At 49.0% G+C, this 22683-nt stretch overlaps 8 protein-coding genes and 1 non-coding gene; 5 read left to right on the forward strand and 4 right to left on the reverse strand.

Annotated features, from left to right (window-relative positions):
* Nucleotides 1–2621: 2621 nt before the first annotated feature.
* On the forward strand, nt 2622–4073 carry FFUJ_02864 (related to regulatory protein for the arginine catabolic pathway; the record flags this gene model as incomplete). XM_023574645.1 has 3 exons in its annotated part: nt 2622–2903; nt 2950–3322; nt 3388–4073. 3 exons carry the CDS (start codon nt 2622–2624, stop codon nt 4071–4073), a joined length of 1341 nt encoding a protein of 446 aa, XP_023427964.1.
* Nucleotides 4074–4248: 175 nt separating this feature from the next.
* FFUJ_02865 (probable D-xylose reductase) lies at nt 4249–5328 on the reverse strand (the record flags this gene model as incomplete). XM_023574646.1 has 3 exons in its annotated part: nt 4249–4845; nt 4896–5174; nt 5224–5328. 3 exons carry the CDS (start codon nt 5326–5328, stop codon nt 4249–4251), a joined length of 981 nt encoding a protein of 326 aa, XP_023427965.1.
* Nucleotides 5329–5732: 404 nt separating this feature from the next.
* FFUJ_02866 (uncharacterized protein) lies at nt 5733–7697 on the forward strand (the record flags this gene model as incomplete). XM_023574647.1 has 5 exons in its annotated part: nt 5733–5817; nt 5873–6015; nt 6068–6589; nt 6639–6993; nt 7039–7697. The coding sequence occupies 5 exons, from the start codon at nt 5733–5735 to the stop codon at nt 7695–7697; spliced, it is 1764 nt and encodes a 587-aa protein (XP_023428748.1).
* Nucleotides 7698–8270: 573 nt separating this feature from the next.
* On the forward strand, nt 8271–9681 carry FFUJ_02867 (probable L-arabinitol 4-dehydrogenase; the record flags this gene model as incomplete). XM_023574648.1 has 5 exons in its annotated part: nt 8271–8503; nt 8557–8684; nt 8737–8896; nt 8953–9421; nt 9475–9681. 5 exons carry the CDS (start codon nt 8271–8273, stop codon nt 9679–9681), a joined length of 1197 nt encoding a protein of 398 aa, XP_023427966.1.
* Nucleotides 9682–10771: 1090 nt separating this feature from the next.
* On the forward strand, nt 10772–12350 carry FFUJ_02868 (uncharacterized protein; the record flags this gene model as incomplete). XM_023574649.1 has 2 exons in its annotated part: nt 10772–11223; nt 11276–12350. 2 exons carry the CDS (start codon nt 10772–10774, stop codon nt 12348–12350), a joined length of 1527 nt encoding a protein of 508 aa, XP_023427967.1.
* A 243-nt stretch (nt 12351–12593) lies between these two features.
* On the reverse strand, nt 12594–16470 carry FFUJ_02869 (uncharacterized protein; the record flags this gene model as incomplete). XM_023574651.1 has 4 exons in its annotated part: nt 12594–14377; nt 14425–15647; nt 15703–16394; nt 16468–16470. 4 exons carry the CDS (start codon nt 16468–16470, stop codon nt 12594–12596), a joined length of 3702 nt encoding a protein of 1233 aa, XP_023428854.1.
* A 1015-nt stretch (nt 16471–17485) lies between these two features.
* Nucleotides 17486–17601, forward strand: FFUJ_scaffold04.rrna1. Its single transcript, XR_002792832.1, has one exon. It is a non-coding gene; the product is annotated as a ribosomal RNA (ribosomal RNA).
* A 1284-nt stretch (nt 17602–18885) lies between these two features.
* FFUJ_02870 (related to PML1 Subunit of the RES complex, which is required for nuclear retention of unspliced pre-mRNAs) lies at nt 18886–19770 on the reverse strand (the record flags this gene model as incomplete). Its single annotated transcript, XM_023574652.1, has 1 exon — nt 18886–19770. The coding sequence occupies one exon, from the start codon at nt 19768–19770 to the stop codon at nt 18886–18888; it is 885 nt and encodes a 294-aa protein (XP_023428855.1).
* Nucleotides 19771–20311: 541 nt separating this feature from the next.
* Nucleotides 20312–20983, reverse strand: FFUJ_02871 (uncharacterized protein; the record flags this gene model as incomplete). The annotated part of the gene is made up of 1 exon (XM_023574653.1): nt 20312–20983. The coding sequence occupies one exon, from the start codon at nt 20981–20983 to the stop codon at nt 20312–20314; it is 672 nt and encodes a 223-aa protein (XP_023427968.1).
* Between the last annotated feature and the right edge of the window lie 1700 nt (nt 20984–22683).

Raw genomic sequence — 22683 nt, forward strand, 5'->3', positions numbered from 1 at the left:
AGCTCCCTTGGCTCGTACTCTCACCTGCAACCTGCAGAGCTAAATCTCCTCTCACCAAACCAACCCAGACCAATCTGAGTAGAGGTAGGCTAGTTGAGTTAGCAGGAGAAGCCGGCTTCCGCATGGGTCACAGAAAAAAAGCCACGCGCGAACGATTGGGCCAGTTGGCGGTTGGCTTTGACGGACAACGGGGGGCCCAGGAATTGTGACGTGCAAAGTTGGCTGATGCTAAGTATTTCGACTGTCGACGGCGCCGCGAGGAATTTCAATCTAGCACCACCAGCCAGTCTCACGGTACAAAAGTTGGTAGGTACCGAATGTATGTATATAGGTAGTATAATAAATGTGCAGTACCTGCGTCTTGACCATCAAAACAATCATCCCAGCCGAGCTTCGGCGATAGATCTAGGGTCTTATTCGCTGCAAATTTGTTCTTTTGGGCTGCCAGCCCAGGGGGTTAAGTGCCTGTAAAGAGGGGCGACAAGGGTCTTTGATGCAGGGGGAAGATGGGGTGTTAATCAATAGCAGTTGAAATCATGAACGCCAGGAGGTACCTGGTACGGACTAAAATGAGAGCAATTGAAAGACTGAGGAATGCTCATGAAACGTTCAGAGGAACGGGGATATGCACGTGAACGTATCCGTCCAAGGTTACACAGCGTCTTAGTTAGAACCCAAGACCCAATAGACGAACTTGTTTTGATCTTTAGGCGCCGTTCAAGTGCGCGCCCGTTTGTTTGCGTGGTACCAGGGCAGTTGAAGGGAGGATGCCAGGTCAGTGGATATCATCACCACAACCACCTGAAAATGAATCTGCTAAAGCAACCAGCAGGGCACGATGCTGCAGAATGTTCAGTAATATGGATGCCTCTGCCGTTCCAGATGCAGAGCATGTACTCCGTATGTATGTATGTAAATAAATTCATCGATCCTTGCTTCACCTAAAAACGCCAACCCATCATCACTCCATGTATGAATGATGATGTGCGCTAATTCCCGCCGACCTAAACTTGAAAGAACGTAATTCAATAAACCAAACCTTGTTAGGCCTTTAAACAATGTCAACCGTGGAGACGGAATCAAAAGGTTCCAGCCTTGCCGCTCCCGAGTCAGTAAGTAAACTCTAATACTCGACGGATACAAAGTCAAATTGATCAACTAGGTATGGTACAAGATAGTAGAGAGTGCATATGAGTCTTTGGGCTTCATCAGTCTTCTATCTTCTCGAACCTTTTTCTGGAGCTGTCAAATAGACTGTCCCAGTGGGCTGGGCGTTGAGGCGAGCCTAGGTAAGGACCCTTACAAGGAAGCCCCTTTTTCTCTTATTACTAGGTAAGGCAGGTACTGTACTGTACTTCCCCGAATGCGCGTGAGCATCTTCATCTGCTGCGGCGCCGTTCCTCTTCGGCGGGATTACTCAAGTGGGCACGAAAGGGGGAGAGGAACAGGGATTCTGAGGAACATCGTTCCAGATCAGAATCAGAAGCAATGGAACGCGGCTGACCCCTTGCGAAGCCATGTGGCCAGGCTAAGCTTAGAAGAGAGTCTTGGTTGCATTCAACTCACGTCTGTGTCTGTGCTCACGGGTAGGCTCCTCTCCGAGATACATACGATGGTGAATTACTATCGTCATTGAGTTGGTCCTGGCGAGATGGTACATAATTAACTCAGAGATGTTTGTAAACAACCTATGAACCTAGCAAAAGTCACCCTCGGATCCCTTCCGTCAACGACCTTTTCGTGGAACTGAGACATACCGTCATTTGCCAACACGCGCCAAACTATACGCAAGGCCCAGATGAAACCAGAAGCCAAAGCGTAAATTCATAGTACATAGATTGACCGCCGACTATCACGATCATCTCGAACATTTTCCAGGAACAGACAGTTAACTCCGACAGACTGGATATCAACATTGGTTCTCCCTCGGAGTGGACATGTTTCATCATTGGTTCGTTGCAGCTGCAAGGTACATGAGACATTGTGTGGACAATAAGATGCGCTTGGTACAACATATTCGCTGTTTTCTAGCAAGTTGTAGGTGGAATTGATCAATTCTGCAATATTGCTCATACGCATAGAGTCTAGTATTTAACCATTTCTCGTCTTGTCGTTTTACTACCTAGTACTTTAGCAGATAGCAGCTAACGTCAGACTGTTGTGACCTCCGTATGGTGAATCCGATCGATACCTACTGAATCCTTGATCAGACGTAGGCATTGGTAAAAAGACATTTTACCTCAATGTGCCGTGATCGTGATAGCTTCACGTTTTCAAACTGAACGACATGGACATAACCTATAAAGAACAGAAGTAGTGGACATATACTCGGTAATTGTACCAGCCAAGGCCAGCACTGCCGACCCCGCACAGCCAGGGGACAGTTAAGCTTAGCCCAGAGTCTCTAGCACATTCAATGTTATCAGAATCCCACCTGTGAAAACATCAATCTTGTTTTGAATGATCGCCAGAATATTCCTTTAGTACTGCAAATGCAATCCATCACAGGCCAAAAGGCCTCCTGACCATCGACCACTTTCAGAAAAGTGTTGACTACAGAACAAGCCTCTGTATACTGCGGTATCCTTTTCTAACACGTCGAGCCGTGTGAACTTATCAGCATGGCGTCTTTCATGGCAGACAATTCTTCATCGCCCTCCAATAGCTGGCCACTGGATCAGTTCGTCCAGGATCCTGGATACCTCGCATACCAGGAAGAACTTCGGTGCCTCATCTTCAACACAGCTCAGACTGCAGCACCATCCCGCGAAGCTTCAACTACACCCGGAAACTATGGGCCAACTGACGAAGAGCTCGCAGCTCAGGCTCAGACAAAGGCAGCCCTTGCTTCCGGACGACGACTTGAATACCTCAAGAACTATGTCGCCCAAGTAGCTCCCTGGGTACTTACATCATGCGTGTGTTTACTCAGTCACTAACACGCTACAGCTCGATATGTTTGATAGCAGCGGAGCATTCACTGTTCAAGTACCAGTCCTTGCTCGTAGTTGCCCAGCTCTTCTCTATGCAGTCCTCGCCCTGTCCGCTCGCCAGATGGAGCGTAAAGAGGCCAGGCAGCATTCATTCGATAGTCTAGAGCTCTACCAGGAAGCTATTCGTCTCCTTAACCCCCTACTTCAAGCCCGAGACCTCACTATAATCCCGATATGCGTCATTCTCTGCTGTCTAGAAATGATGTCTGCAAGTCCACAAGACTGGCGCCGTCACCTCGAAGGGTGCGCTGCCCTCTTCGATTCGTTTGATGTCAACGGTTTCAGTGGCGGCCTCCTTCAAGCCGTCTTTTGGTGCTATGCAAGAATGGGTTTGTGTTATCCCTCAAAGTTTCTCAATCAACCGGTGTCAGTATTGACTCTGTCTCTGTTTTAGATCTATGTGGTGCGCTCATTTCTGATGGAACTCAAGGCACATTGGTACCACTGGACAAATGGCTACCTCCCGGCTCGGATCCAAACTCCGCCGCTGACATCTTTCAAGACCACCGCTCACCAGATATGCACGCCAACTACTCAGTGTATCTCTGCTCTAAAGCCTGTGAGCTCGTTGCCGACCGCACTCACTATGTCGAGCTTGGGGATAGCAATGGTTGCGATTCTGCAACCTTTGAAAGACGGTGGCTACGACTCTGGCACGATCTTCAATCTTGGTTGGAGGATCGACCGGCAGAAGTGGTTCCTGTCCAATTCATTGAAAGTCGACCATTTCCTCAGATCCTCTTTGTTCACTGGGCAGGGATCTCATCTAATCAGCTTTATCACACAGCCTGCACGTTGTTGCTAGGATCGAAACCTCGGGAAGTCAAGCTCGACGTGGGACCGACAGGATCTTCCATCTGGCATGCTAAATGTATATGTGGCATTTCCTTGACCAACCCCCATCAAGGCTGCCTCAATAATGCCATCCAGCCACTTTGGATTGCAGGGAGACTTCTCAGTCACAAGTCAGAACATTTGCTTCTTTCCAAGTTGATCCTGAGCATAGAGGCGATGACGGGGTGGGCAACTAATTGGCGCATAGCCGACCTCGAACATGCATGGGGTTACAAGGTTAGATGATATTTTACCGCCTCCTCTCTTCACTACTGTAGAAATAAATCACGGAAAACGGTTGAAGGTGATACCATCACCAGTCAACGAAAGGGGCATCCAGTAAGTAATAAGTAATTAGTCTCATTTATTTAAAATCCAGATCATTAATTTCATCCTATAGCTACATCGCCCAGTCCCTAGCTCAAGCAAAGATACGAAGAGGAAAGTTAGGAAGATAGAAGCCAGGATCATTGAACCTTAACCCGCGGTCCAGAGCAGATATGCTCTCGATCTCTTCTCGAGAAAGGCCAAAACTCATAACATCCAGATTCTGCGCCAGGCGACTGGGGTTATTTGACTTGGGAATGACAGCAATGTTGCGCTGCGTTGCCCACCGTAGCAGAACCTGAGCAGGAGTCTTACCATATTTTCCAGCAATGACCTTGATGAGACTGGACTCAAGAAGAGGCTCGGCACCATCGGCTCTTTTAGAGAAGATACCGGGGAGCTCTTTAAAGCTCTGGGGTCCAAATGATGAGTATGCTGTCACAGCGATGTTGTTCTCTTGAGCCATGGCAATGAGGTCTGGCTGGACAAGGTAGGGATGGTGTTCGATCTGCAGAGAGGATATAGGGTGACGCGCGTAACGTTGGGCATCATAGAGGGACTGGGCTTGGAAGTTCGACACGCCAATGGACTTGGCGATACCTTGGTCGACAACTTCCTCGAGCGCCTCCCATGTTTCACGAATGGGAACGTTAGCCGGCTTGACAGTACCCTGATCATCCATCCACCAGGCCTGGACGAATATTAACTCACATGCAAAAGAAGAATTCAGATCAAACGTACAGGATAGCGTCGTTTCTCAGGCTCAATATACTCGAGGGCAACCGGGAAGTGGATGAGATACAGATCGATATATCCAAGACCCCACGCCTCATTCTGGGATTGGGCAAAGGCAAGGGCATGTTCTTTCGCATGGTAGTTATTCCAAAGCTTCGTGGTGACAAAGATATCCTCACGCTTCACAAGTCCTTCCTTGATAGCGCGCTGGATACCTTGGCCTGCTTCCCTTTCGTTCTGGTAATCGTATGCTCCGTCGAAGAGTCTGTATCCAGACTTGATGGCCTATACTGTTGTTAATACAGTTTGATGGTGAACAACCACGAGTTCTCACGTTGTAGACGGTATCAGCTGCTTGGTCGGCGGGAACCTTCCAGAGGCCAAAGCCAACCAAGGGCATTTCATAGCCAGATGCGAGCTTGATGGTAGAGGGAGCCATTATGTTGGATGTGAGTAGTCCAACTACGACTAAAGATGTGACAGGTAAATTGGAAAATAGAGAAAAAGAAGGGAGTGAGACCTGTAGAGAGCGTCTTGGGCTGCTCTCTTATCCATTTTGGCCTCCAGTCTCCGCTTGACGAATAACTCGAGACATCTGTCATGATAATATCAAACTTACTACCTAGTTCAGTACTATCGCAAGTCATAAACAGTAGCATAATCCCTGCCACTTCCTGACGCTTAGTTATTCCTCATTTGGTAATATTTCTGAAGCTAACGAGTCAAGATCGGCTCCGAAAAACCCCATGTCATACCCCATCTCCCCAGGTCCCACCCCACGTAAAGGCTTCAACTTTCCCACTTTGGAGTTGCAGTCCTTTTCATGTAAACACTTTATTTGCCATGGGAGACGTTGAGACTGAGGCAAAGACCCGCCTGAAGAGAACGAGGACAGGGTGTTTCAAGTGCAGGGTACGAAGACGGAAGTGTAAGTCAACGATCTGTGTAAATGTCATAGTGGGCACTCACTGATTCTACCTTAGGCGATGAAGGGAAACCTTCGTGTCAACGTTGCGTTGATGGAGGGTTCGAGTGTCAATATGGAACCAAGCTGTCATTTCTTCAAAAGAATGCGAAGACGTCTTCGGGTCCCCGTAACGCAAAACAATCGTATGCTAAGCTGAGGGTATGTTGATCAAGGACTTCAATTGATCCATGTCTACTAACATAAGAATTAGTTTGTTGTGCCAGAAACAGCAACAAAGTCTGGTATACACGCACATCATAACGAATCCACCTTGAGCGAGGCTGAGAAGACAGAGTGTTCATCTATAGAGGTAGATACAACTGTTGCTACGCGCAAGATTCAACAAACAACCCCACCCGAGCCGCCTGCTCTGCTTCCGTCGCCAGCGATAATCAGTCCCAGCATCGAAACTTATGTCACATCTCCTCAAGCCCCTTCTCATAGTCTACAAGACTCTGTAGACTTCAATCTCGTCATTTCACCCTCCAATGCAGCGTATGAAACTGCCCTCGACGGACTCCTCGCTCTTGGTAACGACCACTATGTATCCCCTTCAGCACCTACAGTGTCTCAAACCGGCATCAATGGGGGACTGTTTGGACAACTTCCACAGAATGTGCAACTCGAAGTGAGAGATCAGCCTCGTGAATATGCTTTCCCCAATTGTCTTCATATGCCACAGGATCGTGCTGTTGAGCTACTACGACATTACAGATACAATATTGCGCCTTGGGTGAAGTTGTCCCCTCTTGTCTCTAGGAGCAATCTAACACATCTCACAGCTTGATATCAGCGATCCTGACCAGACATTTGGGTTGTTTGTCCCACGCGTTGCTATGGACTCTATTTCTGTTCTCGACTCTGTCCTCTCCCTCACTTTGGAAACTCTTGGAGATGGTACCCAGCTCGATCTAAATGAGCAGCCCTTGCTACCTGATACAAGCACTTCCAGCATCGAAATTCTTTGCCGCGTCCTGGTCTTCACCTTTACCACCCTCCGCCGACAGTTCGCCACACAACCAACTTCCTGGTTAAGCCCGTCCAAGAGCACAGACTATGAGACAATCAACTCGACTCCTTTCCAATTACATCACCCTGCCGCCGCGCTAGCTGTGTCTTGGATGATCCTACGCCTGGGTTCGTTCATCTCATAAATTTGAAGGCAACTGCTCACTAGTTCAGGTGTTTCTGTCGGTCTTATGAACGGCTCTTCAGTCCCTATACCCTGCATCGTCTCTCGCGAAGTTTCTTCACCTATGGGCATTCTGAGTAGAGAACCACACAGATGCGGGCGAGAGCCTGTTCTTTTGTGTGGCGAAGTCCTCAATTATTGCTTCGGGGGTGATATTCAGACTGATCCTGACACAATCCGCCTTCCGGCCGCCCACAGATGGAAAGGATTTTCTGAAGCTCTTCATAAGTGGTACTCAAACCGCCCCCCAGACTTCAAACCCATGCTCGAGACTGAAGACGGCGAACAACTCTTCCCTCTGGTGCTCTTTACCAATGGGGCAGCAATCTTGGCAAACCAGCTGTACCATACGTCGATGCTGTTGCTTCTACTGAATCGGCCACGTACCCTCCCGAAGGAGCATGGCCGAAACATCTATCTGTCGCCGCTGTGGCATGCTCAGCGAATCTGTGGTATCAGCCTGAATAATGACACGCGGACCAACTGGGACTTTAGCTTGCTGGCGTCTTTTTATTTTGCTGCTAAGCGGATGACCTATGAACCCCAGCAGCACGCTATTCTGCGTGGAATTGACCGCATTGGGTCGTTGACAGGATGGAACGTGAACTCATTATCAGCGCAACTCATGCATGAGTGGCAGCCAGACTGAGAACGCCGGGTGTTTGAGGAGGCTTCGTCTTTATGTATTTGTGCTTTTAGGCTTGAGGAACGGTGCATCTAGTGGTCATGATTTTAGCTGTCAGTTCTACATGTCGTTAGAGAATAGAGGATTGTTGGATTTCTGTGTACATGATTTCAATGACTGGGTACGCAGGTGGCATATACTTAACAGTCACGAAGCCTATGGTTTGGCTCGCCTTGGGTGCTTCAGAAAATGCATACATAAATGGGGCCTTATAGAAATCGATCTATGTACCATGGCGAACAGTTAGAGGTTTGAATGGTTGTTGACGACGTCCAGAACAGGCAATTTTAAGCCCTCCACTACGTAACCTTTGGGTGGAGAAGTGGGGAGAAGATAACCTCGAAGCCTGTAATGTCCTGTAGAGCAGAGTACCATTTGCTACACGGACAATGTTGTATGCGAGTAAAACCGGGGTGGAATGAGACAAAGATGGCCTTTCTTTTCTCACTCGATACCTTTGTCACTACTTCTTCGTTCCACAGTCCTCCCTGAATCTTTCTTCTCCCTAAACTATTCTTCTCGCTTCGTCCCATCACCATGTGTTCGCTGGCAGCCTCACAACCCCTCACCCACGATGTAGCACCGATTGTTGATGAGCTCAAGGTCATGCTCAACGGCTATTCTAGCGATACGCAAACTCTCAAGGCTCCCCTACCGAACCCATCATTGCAGGTCACGGCAGATCACAACTTGAAAAGAGTCGACGCGCCTGTGTATGCACCCAAGCCTGGCGAGGTTCTTGTTCACATCAAGGCCACCGGTATTTGCGGGTGAGATATGGAGTTGCCAGTAGCAAAAGATTGGTCGCTGATTATGCGGACAGTTCTGATGTTCATTTTTGGAAAACAGGATGTATAGGTTCCCTTGTATTTGAGGGCGATTGCATCATTGGACATGAGGCCGCTGGTGTTGTGATTCGTGTTGGTGAGGATGTTGCAGATCTCCAACCAGGTAAGCAAAAAAATGAGGAGAATGGAGTATTGTTACTTATGCCAATGTCTAGGCGACCGGGTGGCTGTTGAGCCTGGTGTTTCTTGCGGTCATTGCTTTCTGTGTAAAGACGGCCGATACAATCTCTGTGAAGATGTGCAGTTCTCCGGGGTATACCCTTATGCAGGAACTCTGCAGCGATACAAGGTTCATCCTGCCAAATGGCTTCATAAGTATGACAAAGTGGAGTTTGAAAGGATGGAAGCATTGAGGAACTAATGGCTCTCAGACTTCCCGATAGTGTCTCCTTCGCCGAGGGCGCCCTTCTCGAGCCCCTGAGCGTCGTCCTCCACGGCATAAACTCCGCCCCGATCACACTCGGAACGCCTGCTGTGATCTGTGGTGCTGGCCCTATTGGCCTTCTTGCCCTCGCCGCCGCGCGAGCTTCTGGGGCCCATCCCCTGGCCATCACCGATGTTGAACCCAAACGACTGGCCTTTGCAAAGGAGTTCGTTCCCACCGCTATTACGTATCAGGTTGACATTAGCAAGAGCAACGAGCAGAATGGGAAGTCTGTGAGGAAGCTGTTCGGTGAAACAGAGTATGTTCAGCCTAGGGTTGTGTTTGAATGTACCGGTATCGAAAGCAGTGTATGCTCCGCTGCGTATATGGTACGTCGTGGGGGTGTTCTCATGGTTGTCGGTGTTGGCAGGTCGATTATGAACAATCTGCCTTTTATGCATTTGTCTCTTGCCGAGGTATGTAATCAAGACTATTGGTGCCGAGGTGTGACACTGATGATAGTTTACAGATTCAACTTCGATTCATCAACAGATACAAGGACACCTGGCCAGCAGGTATTGCGTGTATTGAGGGGGGCTTGATAGATGCGAAGAAGTTGGTATCGCATGTTTTCCCTCTGGAACAGGCTCTGGAGGGTTTGTCTTTATCGGCAGACCCTAAGAATGGGTGCATCAAGGTGCAAATTGTGGATGAGACTGAGACAACGTACTTTTAAGAAAATCAGCTATGGGTTTTGGTCCAACAAGGCAATGTCATTCCTGTTCGTCTATAGTTGGTTTAGTGACTCAACTGCATCTCAAATAAGCCCACTACCTCGTCTTGATGCATTAGTATCCCTTCTGTATATATTAATATCCTCAAAGTACAAGCTCAAAACTTATGATCCTGCGACTTGGCTTTAATAAGTACTAGAAATTAAGATAGTATGGTGCAGCTACCCTATAAACTTGCAGTAGGCAGTAGGCAGTAGGTCCCGTCAATGGACCCCCGACCGCGATACTGGGATCGTATTAGTAGAGTAACTAACTACCTACCTAGGCACCCGACTGAAACAATCCCATTGACCGCCACATCTTCAACGGCCTGGTCTTGTACAATAACAGTATACGTCTAGAAATTAAATTTCAATCTTCTCTTCTACACTTAGTAGAATCCATATTCACGACTTGACGCTATAACGCTCACAGCCCAAGCCTTGCCGTCTTGGCTCCAGTGAGCATGCCATGCCCTGGCTGCCGAGCCCACTAAGCCTCAGCGATCCCGGCGCCAAGTTGGTGTGATGACGTCGCATCCAATTCTTCATCGTCAACCGGGGGCATCTGACATGGTAATTCGGCCTCTTACTCGTCGTTGCCTGGGCCAAATCTGGGGATGAGGGTGTCGACATGGAACAAGGCTGAGCGTTTTAGCTGCCAGCCCGCCTCCATACACATACTTGTGTAAATATATAAACCAGTACCTAGGTAGCTAAAGTTCTTTTGCTTCTTAGACCTTCAGCAGCCTTGTTGCATGTGAAGCACTTGCTCGTCCTTCTTTACTTTTCGTCACGCGACAGTAGCTCATAACGTCAGTTGTCTTGCTTCCATACCTACTTACTCGGGCTCATATCTAAGAGCCTGCCTGCCTACGAAAATACCAAGGTACAGTAGGTAGCTACCTACCTACTTAGGTAAACAAAGGACAGGCCAACATCTCGAGTCTCCCAACGTCAACCTACTATACCTACAACTTCCAATAACTACCCCCTATTTCGATTCTCAATGAAAACCTACTAAAACCTCACATACATCCATAGCATCACCACTATGGGTGCAACTCAGTACTATCGCTCTCAGATTGGCGAAGAGTCCGTCATCGACTACTCTCATACCGACTTTCCCTTCAAGCTTCTCGCCAAGGACGTATACTATTTCTTTGTCTATGTATGGGCACTGCCATGGGTCATCTGGCCCGTCTATCCCTTGAAATGCAAGGTTTTCGATGAGCTCTATCCGTCCCCTCAGAACGTGTTCTGCGTTGTCGTCCACCTGGTTCTCTTCTTCCTGCAGCTAGGGTTCATCATAGCCCTGCCATTCTCTATTGTGTTTCCAGTCTGGATGGCGGCAACAGGTATCGCTGGTTTCATGTTTACCAACTGGCTCATCTGTAAGCTTCTCAATGGTAGCAAGGAAACTTATACCTCGGATGAAAAGTACGCCAAGGATCGGCCTGAGCACGCCCACGAACAATGGGTTTTCTTGAACGGCGTTGCTGTTGGGTATGATGATCTTGAACTAAAACATGGTATTGCCCACTGACAAGATCCATAGAGAACATTGGATGCAGTCAAACTTGAACCGACTTGCACTGACTTTTGGCCGGCCTATTCTTGGCATTCATAACCAGACTCGCGGAATAATATTTGATGTCGTTGAATGTCTGATACAGCGCAATTTTGGCTACGCAACTGGGGATGTCAGAATTTGTTTCAGACTTCTCAAAGACATCCTCTATGATGAAAGCAAGTCCAAAGTCATCTTCGTGCTACACTCCCAAGGAGGAATCGAGGGGGGCCTGGTTCTCGATTGGTTGCTCCAGGAGCTGCCACAAGATCTAATGTCTAAACTCGAGGTCTATACCTTTGGGAACGCTGCCAATCACTTCAACAATCCCCATCGCCATCGGTCTTCGCAGATGCTGGCTCGTCTCAAGCCCCTATCTGCGATGAGCACTGTTCTTACTGAGTCCTCTTTCGACTCTCCTTCTAGCAGCCCACTCGAAGCTAAGGATGACCTGGCCCTAAAGGCTCGTAATCCGGTTAGGAAAGAATCCTCTGGTGTGTCGACTCGATCTATTTCCGCTGCCAAAGACAGGTGTATCTTGCACGTGGAGCACTATGCCAATAGTACAGATTTTGTTGCCATATGGGGCATACTGCATTTCGCAACAAACAGGATGGAATCGCGAGAACTCCCACGGTTTCAGGGGCGATTGTTCTCTCGAGCAGACGGCCGCCACGGTGGCCACCAGATGAATCAGCATTACCTAAACGCCATGTTCCCTTTGAAGAAGGATGCTGCGACTGGAGAGTATGTGGGCGCTGATGAAGACAATGAGTTCATGAATGAGGCCATCAAGGTCGGCGAAGAAGGCAGCGCCTCTGCCAACGCGAGAGAAGCCTTCGAAATATCATGGGCTGGAACGCAGGGATTTGGATCTGGCGATGCTTCAACGCCAATTGAGGTTCATGGGATCTCAAACACAATCAAGGAGGCTAGTGATGATCACGGAATCCGTGTCAAGGATGTGAGCCGTTTGTGGAGTTACAGAAATGGTCGGAGTCCTGTAGAATTACCCCCAATGCTTGTCTCCGAGAACGGTGTGCCTAGAACAGCAACTCTATAAGCATGGGAGGGCAAAACATAACAAGATAAAGGAGATGAAGAAAAGTTGAAGCATTGAGAAGTGCCACAGCCAGTATACTTGTATGAACAACATACCCAAAGGTCAGTCATGATGGTATTGTTATTAGTTAAAAACACATCCTCGTAACGTTGTCTTTCAAATCTACTTCTTATTTTTGATACATCATATAGTACATATTTGGCTACATCTGGGGCATTTTGTCCATGAAATTCTCCCGACCTTTTATCGTGATGTATCTGGTCGGGAATAACCAGGAGGTTGGCTATTTGTGTTCCGTCTTCTTCGGGTGGTGGTAGCCTGGCTTTCCAGAGCGTGAGTCGACTCGCTGATTTCTAATGGATAGACTGGTTGCGCATTTGCTGGCTGTAATCTTCCAAATTCAATAATGCGACCGTGGAACTGAATCCCTCCGGAACCTGATCTCACCATGTCCGCGCCATCCGCCTCCACCTCTGGTCTAGGGCTCGAGGTGATTTCCCTCCTAGAGGCCCCTTCAGCATTCCAGGGCCCTGATTGCCTCATCTGCCATGATCGATACCCCAAAGACGTATTGTCAGGACTATTTGTGATATGTCGTGGCGAGGGCTCTGTGGCTGTGGCCGATGGTACACGTCGTGCCCACCTGGGAACAGCAGGGTTACCCGAGACAGGTTGATCTGATCTGGAGGAAGAGTTTCGTGACATGGGCTGAGAAGACTGACTTTCAGGTCCCGACGAGGGGGGCCGAAGGGTGCTGCTTGCAAGGCTATTTGGCAACGAAGATGACAAAACCTCTCCAGTAGACAGAGTACGACGATGACTAGATGCTGGTTGCTGATGGTGAGATATAGGTCTGAGGCTGCTCACTGAGTGACTGGTGATAGGCAGGCCCAGTGCCCAGTGGTCAATATCTGCATCGAGAGATGTATCCGAATGACTTGCGCGTGGGCGGTCTGTTATGCGATCATGGGTGAGCCAGTCTGCGTTGGCAATCTCCATAGTTGGGATCGTGCCATCTCCTGAACCCATGAACGGGTTTTCTTCAGCACGCTCACGATTTATCTCTCGAGGCTGAGAGTCTGGTCGAGGAATAGCCCCCACGCTCTGGCCTCTGACTGTCGGCCTTATAACGCGCTCAGCAGGCTCAAAGAGTGGCCTCGATCGAGGGACATTTGGTTCCCTGATCAAAGTCCAACTCTCATTCAGGTCACGCTCAGACACCCTTGGGCTGTTGCCACTTGAACGTCTTTCTGCGGGCCGTTGCTGAGAGACCACGCTCCCCATTAGAGTATCGTCATCCTCATAGAACACCGGTACGGGCATTGTACTATCGTATGGGTATGGGGCATCGTTGTCTGCTTCCAGCGAAGGAAAACTAGTGCGCAAGTCCCAAGAGGCTTGCTTTTCTTCCTCGATGTTGTCGTCATCCGGAGTGGTAAATGAGCTTGACAGAGAAGCACTGTTGCTTTTCTCAAATACCGACACATAAGGTCCCCGAACCCATCTTCCTTCAGAGTCTGTGGTCATTGAGCGTGCCAAGGTGCGAATCTTGACCTGCATATCCTCGAACCGGCCTTGCAAGGCTTGCTCAACGGACATGAGTTCTAGACTCGGCCTATCGACCTCTTGGAGATGCTTCAAAATCCTTCGGCACTGGGTGGCGAACCTTCGATAGTCATCTGGAATGCCCATCTCCTTATTTTTCTTGGCACGGCTATCTCCCCGGTCGAAAGACTCGAGGAAAACAGCGGCAGCACGTTCAAGCCAAAAGTTGTACTGCCCGTCTTTCTTCAAGGCCTCAAGAAAGAAGCTTTGCACGATACCATGGATCTTGAGCACGTCGAGAGGCTCCATTGGTCTTGAACTAGGGATCGTTTCGCCGGGCGTGCTCACCGATGGGACATCTTCTATCTCGTCACGCTCGATGAGAGCAAACGCTATGAGAACGGTGAATGTCTTGTTGAGACTCCGCTTACCCATCGAGTCATGGGTACGCACAGGAGTGCGCTTATCAAGTGCTTTCAGGCCTATCAAGTTAGCTTCGTTCCGGGAGTGATGAGGGCTGATAACATACCAAGTGACAGCATCTCGACCGGCACCCGTCCTCCCCAGAATGCGAGAAGATACATGAGGTTAAGCGCCGCTGTCTCCCCTCGTTCTTTAAGCTTTTCTCGCACAGCTTTGTAAGCCCCCAACCCGCCGGTACGGGGCCGCTTCTTGTAAGATCGAATGTACTTTGCCAGTGGCTCTTTGGTAGCTTTCATCTGACCAGCTGCGGTATGGATGGCTAGTGGCAGGCCTTCAACCAACCGAACTACTTCCAGAGCGCGGTCGAGATCGTCCTGGGTCCAGGGTTTCTTCTTGTCCATATCCTCGAGCAGCAACGTACGCGCATCATTGTCAACCAGTGGTCCGAGTTCGAGTTTCTGGGGATTGTCAAAGTGATGGTCTCCTGCGATGGATGTGTCGGTAGACGTTAGGATCAGGCTTGAGTTTCTCGCATCGGGTATACAATTCTTCAGATTCGGGGTGTCACATAGAGCTCCATCTAGGATGAGGAGCCAGTTCTCCGATCGATCAAGCCAGTTTCGAACCAAAGGGATCACCTTGCTCGGATTCTGGAGGGTTGTCTCGTCCTGTATATCGATTTCTGCCCGAGACATGGCATGTTTGGCAATCCTCAAGAATCCATCTTCGAGATCTTCAGGAGTCTTTGTGCGTACCCAGAAGACGCCGCATGAGTAGTCATGACGATGCTTGAAAGCATATTCCCTGGCGAGATGCGTCTTTCCTCCTCCAGGAACTGACCATATGAGAACAGCAGAAGTACCTTGGTCTCTGCGCTGTCGGTCCATGAGCATGGCATGAAGATCCTCCAGCTCTTGCTGTCGACCTCTAAAGAGCGAGTTGGGGCGGAAGCGTTCTGGGTGAACAAAGATTGATTCATCTCTATTGAGTAGTGCCAAAGATGATCCTTCCAGGACTGGCTTCTTCCCTCTGAACGATGGTATATCTTGACTCAGCACAGGTGTCTGAGTCTGACTTGGGTAAGGCGACATAATCTCAGTTGCTCTTGTCATGGCACGGGCTCGTCTCTCGTCTTCTTCGGCAAGCCATCGTTCCTGGGTAGCAGATGGGGCCCTTTGAATCCACTGCTGTATAGTGATAGCAATGTTACGAAAGCCTGGGGAGTTGGTGCCATCGAACTTGCACATGTTGGAGTGCGATGCCTCTATCCCGTAGTAAGTGACACCAGGCAACTGAGGTCCAGCTGAGTTGGCGTCAACAATAAAAATTCTATAATAAAAGTTAGCTAGGTGACCACGCTTCCGAGGAGGCAAGGACGGCATACTTGTGGCCCTTGATATCGGTTTTCTGATTCTCGCGAACCATATGAATCTCAAAGCGCTGATATATATCCAAAAAGTGACTGTTGATGTTCGCCAAGGTTTCGTTGTCTTTCTTAAGAGTCTTCAAAAGTACCGACTCAGAGTCGAAAAACCTCTTGGGTATGACTGCATCGGACATGGCTTGAAGAATGAGACCCCAAGTAGCTGCATCTGAGCCAACATGGGGTGTTCCCAAGAAGACCAGGCCGAAGGTCGAAACGAAAATGGATCGGAAATGCTCAAGGTGAGGTTCGCGAACATCAGATGAGAAGAGGAGAGCTCGTTTGACGAGGATGCCCCCCAAGCTATGACATACCCAAATGATGGGGTTCTTGAATGTGCCTTCGCTTTGGCGATGGAGGGTCAGATTTGTTATGAGATTCTGCGCATGCTGGTGAATGAAGCTGTCGCTGGCTGTCTGATTGTTCCTTTTGGAATAGACGTCTGCATTATAGCCGTAGACCAGGATGTTAGCCTGTGCGCCTCTGAGTGAGACTGGTAATAGGTCCAGAGGCCAGAAAGTTCCATTCTTGGCCGTCCATGTCTTGTCGGGCGTTCCATTGAGCCCATGAACAAGAACAATGTCAACTTTGGCCTCTGGATGAGTGTATACCGCTGTTGTCTCGTAGCGGGCTACTGAACGGTTCTCGGACCCCTGTTTCGGCCACTGTCAGTCAACTGCCGCACGCTGTAAATGAGACTCGACAGGTTCGAGCAGTGAGACTCACCATGATGTATCGTCGAAAATGGGGAAGCTCGATGGTCGTGGTGTCGTTCCAAACATTGGGGAATCCCTGAACAGAGCTAAGTCAAGCAAGCAAGCGAGCAACCTTGCTTGCAAGAAATGTGCGGCTGATCGGCGTATAAATGGCCGCTCGAATCAGAACGAGGCTGTCGACAATTGCGCTGCCTAACAAATGACGAGTGTGAGCAATCATTTCCTCTCACCGAGGCTGTGAGTTGCAACCCTGTTATTCTATTCATCGCCGGGCTGAGTGAGACGCGCCATCTTCAACTATTGGGGGCCATCCCATCACAAGACTCATACCTAACTCCAGGTAGCAGTAGATATTGAAAGCTGAGTCAAATGGTGCGTGTCCGTGTCCGTGGCCGTGTCAGGGGCAGTGGCTGAGTTCTCGCCCAGCTGAAAGGTGCCTGTAGGGCTTTTTTATCGCGTTGGCCGAATGGGTTTCAGCTAAGACCTTTTTTGTAGGGGCATTTCCGGGGGCCGCTATACAATTGGTAGGGGTGTTGGCGCGTTCTATACTGTTAACATGGATGTACAGAGTAGTGAGCATCATGGATAGATATTGCTGAAGGAATCCAAGCCACGAAAAGTATGGGTTTTGCGAGATTGAGATATGCCTCAAGCTTTGAGTAGCTCTAGAACTAAGTAGCTTTATATTATATAAATCAAGTAAAATTTTTATCGATCGTTTATTAGAATCCTAAGCTCTTAGGATTCATATCCGCCTTGAAAGGTAACATGGTCCTTGCGACCAGCATATGACTGGACACTCAAACCCTCCCGTCTTGAGCTTCAGGCCATGGCGGCTGGTAAAGACTACAGAGCTGCCCACCTTTTGCTGTAACTTAGGTATAACCTTGAAATTTATTTGCTTTTTTCCTCGTTAGAAGTTCTTCACATGTCGTGATATCAGAAGGGACACGCCGTTTATCCCTGTGAAACAATCTTGATGATCTTGACTGCCATATAGATCTGGCGATGCCCTCACTTAAGCACATACGACCATACCTATCAGAGAACTCGGGGTCCCGTCCGCTCCCCCATAGATAAGCTGATAAGGGGCGGATTAGTAGTTGGGTCGGTGACGACCAGCGAATACCTGCTGTTGTATGTATGTCTTTTTGCCAGTTGTGTTATCTGGCAGTTATATGGAGTTACAAGAGAAGATAGGCATCTTCATGGGATGTGACTGGAAGATCATGAGGGTAGGTTCTAATAGGGTTTCATCTACACAGGTTTGTGTTGTGTAGCTTGGATGAGTCTGATTGAATGCGGTTTGCCCATATAGACAAGATATAGGGGCGACCAGACAGGAGGCAATAAGCCAGACTGGGCAAACCCCAGCACTAGTAATAAGAAACCTTATTCAGCTATTCGAACTTGGGGTTCACTTGCTACTATATGGTAGAACAATTCGTTTCAACCAGCGGCTTAGTTGGTATATTCGCAATAATTAAATGGTTCGTCCTGCACCTGGAGAAATCGAAGACACTGGCCCTATTTGCTTACAACGTATTTGTATAAATGACCTTGTCAAGAGCATCTTAAACTTCATCCCAAGTTTAACGAGTTTAACAGCAGTGCCGTCACAGCTTGCCATTTATCTTCAGCGGGTTGGTTCGTGTAGGTATTTGACTCTGTCAATGTCAAGCGAATATGAGAAACAAAAAGCACCAAAGGATACATAGTAGCAATGGGAATAACACTGCTCTAGAATAAGACACAAATACACAACCAACGCCTTTCTTGCCTTCTGTCAAGTCTATCTGAGGTGAAAGCTCTAACTGTTATTCTCCTTGCGCCGATGCAAGGATTTGCAATCCCAATTTGTGAATACAGATTGGAGAAAATCCCATCCAGACTCGCAGTAGGCTGACCTTTGGCTCAGAGCCTAGTTTTTTTGGCCAACCTCTCTTATGTGGCGCATTCAGGGCTAATGCTCATTGATCTAGTCGATATGAATCCAGGCCCCAGCGAGTTGCTTTCAGCCGCAAGAGTTATCCAATCTCAACGAGGTTTCCAGGCCATTGCGCAGTTGAGTCATCGCTCAGCTCCTTGATACCTTGAATGAAAGCTCGGGAGGCACCCGAGAGCCTCCATGATCCGTGGCCTCATTTTCAGGAAATTAGAAGAATCGACCTCTCCTTCACGGGAACATCGCCCCCGAACGCCTGTTGACGTGGCTCTAGACTTCGTATGTGTACCCTTGAATGGCCATATTGAACCATGCTTCTTTTCCCACTTGCATTCAATGCTGGTGTGAATATGGTCCGAGTTTCTTAGTTGTGGCAGACATGGATGTGCTTGCCGTATGATTCCATCTTGGGGCTAAACCTTGTACCTCCAGTGAGACTGGTCACCACATGCTCAAATGTGCATCGTTCCATTTTCGTAGAGATCAATCTCGTGGAGCAAGCATTATCACATACTCTCTCGTGCTGTGTCCGAATTGGATCATATCCTTATCCCTGAGCTCCAAATATCTGCTATCTGGGATCTTGCTATCATTCAAAACCGTTCCATTGGCACTCTCCAGATCGATGAGGTACGGCTTGACTTTGCCAATTTTGTCGCCAAACTCGTTCCTCTTCTCAACATAGCGAAATTGAATCACGGCGTGTTGCTTGCTGATGCTAGGATGCTCCGCGGGCAAGTCCACAACTGACATTTCTCGCCCGATGAGCCAGCAGCTCCTCGTGCTGAGCTCTATCGTGTCGACAATATCCTGGCCTTTGAAAACGAACAACTTCCATACATCGCGTGGCGACGGCTTACGCGCCTCGGAAGGCTCGTGATACTTGAGTGTAATTGCCGTGCCGTCCGCCTGTGCCACTGAATTCGAGGCCGCCGCCAAGACGCCTGTGGATCCGAAGTTGGGCTTTTCCTTGGGTTTCTCAGGAGCCTCGCCGGTGGTAACGGCGAAAGAGTCTGCCTGAGATGGCAAAGGGCCAGTGCGCCTCAAGGGGCTTCGCTTTGCAACCCGTCTGTCATCCCCCCCGTCATCATCGTCACGTCTTCGCCTTGAACTCTTATCGTCTCGTGATCTTCGACTTCTATGTTCACGGTTTGTGTCTCGTTGACGGTCTCGGCTTCGTGACCTCCGCCGTGAAGATTCTGGTGTCCGGGACCGTCTTCGTTCGCGTCGGTCGCGTGATCGACGACGTTCTCGGCGTCCGGAGTCACGTTCTGAATATTTCGATCGGTGATCGTCTCTGATTTCGTTGCCCTCGTCCTCGTAGCGCCTCCGACTAGGCCTACTTCCTGGTTCTTCGTCCGACGCCATTGTGGTAAGGTACACGCAGTTGAAAAAAGATGCAGGGCAGCCAAGATGACGCAGCTGAGATGGGAGAGCTAGTAGGCTAGATCTGCAAGCTGCAAGACAGCCATCAAGGAAAGTGGGCTACCTAAGGAGGTATGAAGTGCGTGGCTGGTACACTAACTGAGGTGGGCATAGAACTGTGGCTTAAGCACGTGGGATGCGCTTGCACATGCCATTTATGATAAAAGTTTGATAAATTTCCAACTGTCATATCAAAGATAAACTCAATGGATCTGCTCTATGCATGCTACCTCTATTTTCACTTGGAGAGGTAAGTAGGTTTATCGTCGCTCATACGCCGCCATAGTACTCCAGTAAGCGCAGTTAGCTGCCTACAAATCCCAAAACAACCAAAAAAAAATGTGAAAAATCCCGCTGTGGATATCAAATCTCCTCTCCCGAAAAAACCAAATAATAATAATAAAAAAACCCCCCAAGAGTACGTATCAGTAGCGTCAAAATGTATCGTCAAGTCGTCATGAGGTGCGAAATCGCGAAACCTTACTTAAGTGGCAGAGGAAATAGCCATAACGGTTATCCTGGAGCCATTGTCAAGATAGGCTTCAGCATTGGTGTTGATGTCTTCAGCGCCTTTCCTGGAGACGGTGAGACGGTGCTCGTCTTCGTCCCACCAAACATCATCGCCGACCTCGGCGTCTCCTGGGACTAACAAAAGCATGCCATTATTGCTACCAAGAGCAATTCTGCAAGAGGGGTCCTTCACAAAGGTCTCGAGAAAGGGGACGTCGTAGCCCTGCATCCCCCGCAACGGTCCCCCACTCTCCACAAAGTCTCTGATCAAATTGCTCCTTTCAAGGCTCCAGAATTGGCGGAAATCTCCTGGGCGTGAGAAGGCGTCGACGTTTGTGAGAAGCTCAAGCATGCCTGCCATGCCGTTGAGGACGGGGCTGAGAAAGTGGACAAAGGAGTTCAGGATCTCCTCGCGGGAGTATCTGGATTCTGTGTCTGTTCTTAAGGCTGGCGACATGGTGTTCAAGAGAGTGAGAAGGCGTTCCTGGTTCGAGGGCAGCGGTGTTCGGATGTGATAGGCCATGGTGAGGAGAGAGACAAGAGAGAAGGTGGAAGACATGGAGGAGAGAGGGTCGGAGAGTGTGGCAATGCTATCAATGTAGATGGCCTTGCTTGGCTGGTTTGTGAGCAACTTGGAAGGATGCATGTTGCTGGTCTGGCCTTGCGTCGATAGTATATAGTAGTTATATGGAAGCTGCTGTGTAGATATATGAGTTGGTGTTGTTGACGAGGTAGGCTGTGGTGTATAGTTGTAGTAGGTAAGGTAAGGAGAAAGATGATGGATCAAATATCGAAGGATTCAGCTTCTGGAAGGACATGCCAGACTATTTCAATGAAGGGCAAAGATCCATTCGACTACCTAGAGAGAGTTAAAACAAAAGAAGCGCCGACTCCCCCCTCCCGTCCCCCTTCCAGAGACGCCATCCCATCTCCGTTGGCTCCGTTTCCTGACCTGTGGTGTGTAAGTGACCTGAGGTGAGAAGCAGCCCCAGCAGAGCAAAGTGGATGAGAACCCTTAGCGAGACCCTAGTCCCTGGATGCCTGGCCTTGCCTTGCCTTACCTCAAGACAAGGTAGTCGATTACCCAATTAAGTCACTCATGATAGCAAGGTGGTCGATTGACAGGGCTCCAGGCCCCCACGAGAGGAGCCTCTGGAACCACGCATCGGGTAATTCCCAACTGAGCTTGGTCTTGACAGTGGCTGGCTGTAGTGATATGGCCAGTGGAGACAGCGCATCGGATTTCCCATGTCGCCGCCTGAAGATTAGCGGCAGCACAAGCACAAGGACAAGCTTAGGTACAGTATCCGTTGGTAGTGGAGGTTTTGATTCATGTCTAACTTCGATACTTGTGTTTTGTGTATTTTTGGCCCGTGAAACTTGTTGAGAGTGCAACTTTCACATGGCAAACAAAAGCTGTCTGCCCATCTCTTGTATGTGATGTCAGTTGGGATGAGAGGGTTCAACAAAGATGCTGTACCTTGCCCTACGTGTCATCATACTGTACACCCTAGGACGCCCAAAGATTCCCATACTCGAGCTGTTCCAAGTTTGTTGATATCAAATCACTCGAGCTTGTCCTATCCTGTCTCAGGTCCAACTTGGGAGGCATTCTTTCCTCGTCACTCGGGCCTTTTACTCCCTCTGATCCCTTCTTGGCTGACTCCCTCTTCTGTCCCTCCATTATGGGATCGTCTCCCGTCCTTCCCGCGGCTTACGCGCTTCCAACTTTTCAGGCCAGAAAATATCGTTTTTTTTTACAACCACCAGAGCTTTCCATGGAACCCCCCACTCACTTTTCTACTCTGTGCCCTCCATCAGTGCTTTGCGGGGAGGGAGGTGAGCGGAGCGGGTAAAGCAGTTCCATATCAGCCTCTGCAGCGACTTGCCTTAGCCTGGACTCCTCATTGAGCCTAGAATTGAGAGTCTGGTGAAGCTATGCGGCCCCCCATTCTCTCATTCATTTGTGTAACCGCCTTATTTGATAAGCAGTGTAGATGCAATGCGTGCATGTATGTACGTGCGTACGTGTTCCCGACTCTACCGAACATGACTTGCGGCGTAGTCTTCGGTCAAATTCAACAGTTCGGGTTCCGTCCCCCTCTCACGTTATGCCGTTTCCATATCAATCTCATCTGTCTCTGTCTCTGACTTTGTCTTTCTCTCCATCTCTCGGATGCAACGCTCCGTTATGTCATGCTGCGTCTCTCGTCACGTACGGTTTCATGGAATCGTCATTGGTTGGACAATCTGTGTTATCAAACACAACCCTGAATGCCCTCACCACAAGTCTCCTGACAACGGCGGCCCTTTTCCGGATAGCGAGCAAGAAACAGGTGATGAAAT

Source organism: Fusarium fujikuroi, chromosome FFUJ_chr03, assembly GCF_900079805.1.
Source record: "Fusarium fujikuroi IMI 58289 draft genome, chromosome FFUJ_chr03".
In the NCBI taxonomy this organism is placed as follows: domain Eukaryota; kingdom Fungi; phylum Ascomycota; class Sordariomycetes; order Hypocreales; family Nectriaceae; genus Fusarium; species Fusarium fujikuroi.